This window comes from Engraulis encrasicolus, chromosome 10, assembly GCF_034702125.1.
Source record: "Engraulis encrasicolus isolate BLACKSEA-1 chromosome 10, IST_EnEncr_1.0, whole genome shotgun sequence".
Lineage (NCBI taxonomy): Eukaryota > Metazoa > Chordata > Actinopteri > Clupeiformes > Engraulidae > Engraulis > Engraulis encrasicolus.
The window spans coordinates 2,478,528-2,483,527 of NC_085866.1; the positions used below are offsets into that span (position 1 = coordinate 2,478,528).

The following is a 5,000-nucleotide window of genomic DNA, read 5'->3' on the forward strand; positions in this document are numbered from 1 at the left end:
CTTGGTGTTGGCATTTAAAAAAACCAAAGGTTGAAGCCAAATTTTGGTGAAACAAACAAGCTCTCTTTGGTAGTAGATTATTTTACGGTCCTTTTCAACCATAATCTGAATCTGACATTATACCAGATTAGGTCATTAATACACTGTACATACCAAGCCCTTACCTTAATCCTAACTGTATGTTCTGAGTTGGCATTTCTTAAAACCAAAGGTCGATGCCAAATTCTTACGGTTTCTTTCGACCGTAATCTGAATGTGACATCATACCAGATTAGGTCATTATACGCTGCATACCAAGCCCTTACCTTAATCTTAACTGCGTGTATGGTATAGTCTATAAGTGCACAATATGACATATCACAGCAGATGTAGCTACAAGAAGGGTCATAAAGTAAATTGCCGCCATTTTTGTTTTATTAGGCTTGGTTCTCGATTACATACACTGTATGAGTGTGAGTATGCCTCGTGACATATACTGTATGAGTATGAGTATGCCTCGTTACATATACTGTATGAGTATGAGTATGCCTCGGTGACATATACTGTATGAGTGTGAGTATGCCTCGTGACATATACTGTATGAGTATGCCTTGGCGTGTGTCGTTGTGTGGTTGACATCATTTTTTAATTATGGCACTTCACTTCACTTCTCAAGGTTGAAATGGTGAGGTAGTCTACTCTGCTGCTATAGAGGAGCTCTCGCTCCCTGTGTTTCGCCTCAGGCTGTCTCTGTCCTCTCTCTCTCTCTCTCTCTCTCTCTCTCTCTCTCTCTCTCTCTCTCTCTCTGTCCTCTCTCTCTCTCTCTCTCTCTCTCTCTCTCTCTCTCTGTCCTCTCTCTGTCCTCTCTATCTCTCTCTCTCTCTCTCTCTCTCTCTGTCCTCTCTCTCTCTCTCTCTCTCTCTCTCTCTCTCTCTCTCTCTATCCCTTTGTCTCTCCTTCTCTCTCTATCCTCTCTCTGTGTCCGCTCTCTCTCTCTTTCTCTCTTTCTGTCTTGCTTTCACTCTCTCCAGTCAGTGCTGCTGCAGACTATCTTTCTCACTCTTCTCTCTCTCTCTCTCTCTCTCTCTCTCTCTCTCTCTCTCTCTCTCTCTCTCTCTCTCTCTCTCTCTCTCTCTCTCTCTCTCTCTCTCTCTCTCTCTCTCTCTCTCTCTCTCTCTTTCTCTTTGTCTCTCCAGTCATTGCTGCCTTAGATGCTATGGCAGCGAGTGTGAAATATTTAAGGGCACTCCGAGGTCCACTGGCAGCATAGTACTGTATTTTACTGGGAGCCTGTGCAGCAGCAGTGTGCACAATGAGAGAGCTTGTGTGTGCTGTGCTGTGCTGTGCTGTGCTGTGCTGTGCTGTGCTGTGCTGTGCTGTGCTGTGCTGTGCTGTGCTGTCAGACCACTTGACACGCTCATTAAAAGTTCTGTAGGATTCCCCTCAAGGCCCTATTGTCAGATATTAATGTTTATGTATTGTGACTTGTTTTTCTCCCAGAGTTTGAGAGACCCTTTAAAGACTTGGCGAAAAAAAAGAAAAAAATCAATAAGAGAATGTTCCACTTTCTTTGCCAGTCTCATGACGTATTTTCCTCCTTCCCTCTCCTTCCCTTCTCTCCCCTTCTCTTCCCTCTCCTTCCCCTTCCCTTCCCTTCCCCTCTTCTTCTTTTGTGCAGGGCTGGCGATTACGTCATTGTGGATGATGTTATAGAAGACACCTCAAAGCATTCTGGGAAACGAGCTCAGAAGAGGACAGAGGACACTGGCTCAGTGAGGCGCTTTTAAAACTCCTCCCCCAAGTGTCCCCGAGTGCCCTTGTTCCCGCCAATTCCCGCCGAGTGCTGGCTGTTGGTTACACGGCCGTTGGCAGCTGAGTGGGTCGTGATCATCTCAGTGGGACGTGATCAGCGCCCCCATGGCGCTCAACATGCGGCCAACGAGCGGGAGGCGGCTGGAGGGCCCACACCCTGCCCACACCCCCCTCCTCCGAGACTACTTCCTGGTTCCTCTGCTCCTACTGTTAGCGGTTACGGCTACGACTAAGACGACTACGGCTTCCTCCGCTGCTTCCTCTTCCTCTTCCTCCCCGCACGCCTTCTTCCAGACCTTCAGCCCCCCCGAATCCTCCCCCGGCGGCCTCACCCACCTGGTGGTGCACAACAAGACGGGCGAGGTCTACGTGGGCGCCGTCAACTGGATCTACAAGCTCTCCAGCAACCTGACGCAGCTCCGCAACCACATGACGGGCCCCGTGGTGGACAACGAGCGCTGCTACCCGCCGCCCGGCGTCCAGTCCTGCCCCCACGAGCTGACGCAGACCAACAACGTCAACAAGCTGCTGCTGCTGGACTACGGCCAGAACCGCCTGATCGCCTGCGGCTCCACCTCCCAGGGCATCTGCCAGTTCCTGCGGCTGGACGACCTGTTTAAGCTCGGCGAGCCGCACCACCGCAAGGAGCACTACCTGTCCAGCGTGTCCGAGGCCGGCACCATGTCCGGCGTGGTGATCAACGGCTACGAGGGCGGCGGCAGCACGGGCAAGCTGTTCGTGGGCACGCCCATCGAGGGCAAGTCCGAGTACTTCCCCACGCTGTCGAGTCGTAAGCTCATGGCCAACGAGGAGAACGCCGACATGTTCAGCTTCGTCTACCAGGACGAGTTCGTCTCCTCGCAGCTCAAGATCCCGTCGGACACGCTCTCCAAGTTCCCCGCGTTCGACATCTACTACATCTACAGCTTCGGCAGCGAGCAGTTCATCTACTACCTGACGCTGCAGCTGGACACGCAGCTGACCTCACCCGACGCCAGCGCCGAGCAGTTCTTCACCTCCAAGATCGTGCGGCTGTGCGTGGACGACCCCAAGTTCTACTCCTACGTGGAGTTCCCCATCGGCTGCACCGGCCGGGACGGCGTGGAGTACCGGCTGGTGCAGGACGCCTACCTCAGCCGGCCCGGCGCGCGGCTGGCGCGCTCGCTTGGCATCTCCGAGCGCGAGGAGGTGCTGTTCACCGTCTTCTCGCAGGGCCAGAAGAACCGCGACAAGCCGCCCAAGGAGTCGGCGCTGTGCCTGTTCACGCTGCGCAAGATCAAGGAGAAGATCAAGGAGCGCATCCAGTCCTGCTATAAAGGAGAGGGGAAGCTCTCGCTGCCCTGGCTGCTCAACAAGGAGCTCACCTGCATCAACTCGGTAAGCTCGCAGAGTTTGTTTGTTTGTTTACAATTAGGCCTGCTGGATCACAATAATCTGTGTAGCATTCATACGACACAATTTGGTAAGCTTTCAGAGTTGTTTGTGTACAAGACGCATGGGTGCTGTATCATAGTAATGCTGTCAGCAACTCGGTAAACTCTCACAGTTTGTTTGTTTACAATTAGGCCTGCTGGATCACAATAATCTGTGTAGCATTCATACGACACAAGATAAAGGAGGTGTCATTAAGACCATTTTCAGTCTAAACTGAAATTTGACAAAGTAGGTAGTTACAAGGGCGAGGGGTTAGCTGTCGCTGCCCGGGCTGCTTAACAAGGAGCTCACCTGCATCAACTTGGTAAACTCTCAGTTGTTTGTTTGTTTACAATACTGCCCTACGAAGACAAAGTGCAGCAACTATGCCTTCAAAGCCTTGGTATTAGGGTGGATATTGCAGTTATTGCTATGTCTCAAAGCCTTATGTCATGATAATAATAACTTGGGTTTTATGTAGCGCCTTTCGAGGAACCCAAGGTCGCTGGCGTAATTTTCAGTCTAAACTTAATTTTGACAAAATATTTAATTACTGGTCTTTGCCTTTTGTAGGGGAGAATAGGCCTGCTGTATCACAGTAATGCTGTAATGCAATTGCATAATTTACTAGCTGTTTGGTTTTCAAGGCCAGTGAAAAGGTAGAGGTCTTGTACCTGGCAGGTTTCGGCTACTTTGCCTCGGCAGCCTTCATCAGTTCATAAATTATAACTAGCTTGCCTAATGAAGCTCTGCAGTTTATTACAATTCCATAAGCTGTAGAGTTTAAATAAAAACTCAGTTTATTTGTTAGCCCCTTAGCGCAGAGCCTCTGATATAACCCTATTGTCACCAACATGGTAATGACAGAGTCTTAAACGTTTTTTTCAGACCAATGTAAAAAGTTAATTTAACACCGCACACTGGATACTGTTCTTGGCCAGTGTGTGGTGTTTAATGAACGTTTTACATTGATTTCCTTGGATTGATTGATTTTTACAAGTTTTCCTGCCTTGTAACTGCACCTGGACAACTGCGAGGTTTTGCACAAGGACTTCTATGTACTCTCAATGCAATGTTGTTATGATGTAGCTGAGTGTTCTCGGACAGTCTGCAGTCAGAGGCTACGGGACAACCCTGTGAGAAGGGACTTCTTGTTTCCGAGGGCTTTTGAGCTGTTGTTGTTTACAATAGGCACATCACAGCAAATGGTGCAGCATTTATACATATTTACAAGCACAATAGCAGTGCAGTTGTTTATGTCTCCCCTAAGCAAATGCATGTTCTCTACTACTATATAGTACAACACAGTGCATGCCAGCGGTTTAAAATGGTGTGCTTCCCTATTTTCTCCAGAGTTCCTTATAATTGCGTAATTGAATGCAGCTGCTTGCAACTGGCAGGCTCTTATTCTTGTTAGTCCATTAACACACAGGCAAAAAAAAGGCTTTATACTTTTTGTTGGCGGGTTTATGTCGTTTTTTTACTGCGTGGTGTTTTGCAAAGAACTGGATGTCCTCATCTGTTGGTTGGGTTTCCACTTGTCTGCAAGGGCGCCGCCTCTCGCAGCTTGGCTCCCTGATTGGGCCTCCCACGCACCCGCACCCGCGTGACATCATCTCCAGGGTTCCTATTAGTTATAGCTTGCTTGCTCCTGGCCTGGGGTCCACTCTCTCCTCTCCTCTCGTGTCCTCTCGTGTCCTCTCCTCTCCTCTCCTCTCCTCTCCTCTCCTCTCCTCTCCTCTCCTCTGCTCTCCACTCCTCTCCTCTCCTCTCCTCTCCTCTCCTGTCCTCTCCTC

General features: G+C 49.7%; 1 protein-coding gene across 1 annotated transcript in view; it reads left to right on the forward strand.

Annotated features, from left to right (window-relative positions):
• Positions 1–5,000, forward strand: part of LOC134456492 (plexin-A1-like) — a 91,756-nt gene that overhangs the window by 46,012 nt on the left and 40,744 nt on the right. Inside the window, exon 2 of the mRNA XM_063207856.1 lies at positions 1,658–3,168. Within this exon, the coding sequence (XP_063063926.1) occupies positions 1,897–3,168 (1,272 nt within the window). The 5' untranslated portion in view covers positions 1,658–1,896. The remainder of the gene's footprint in view (positions 1–1,657; positions 3,169–5,000) is intronic.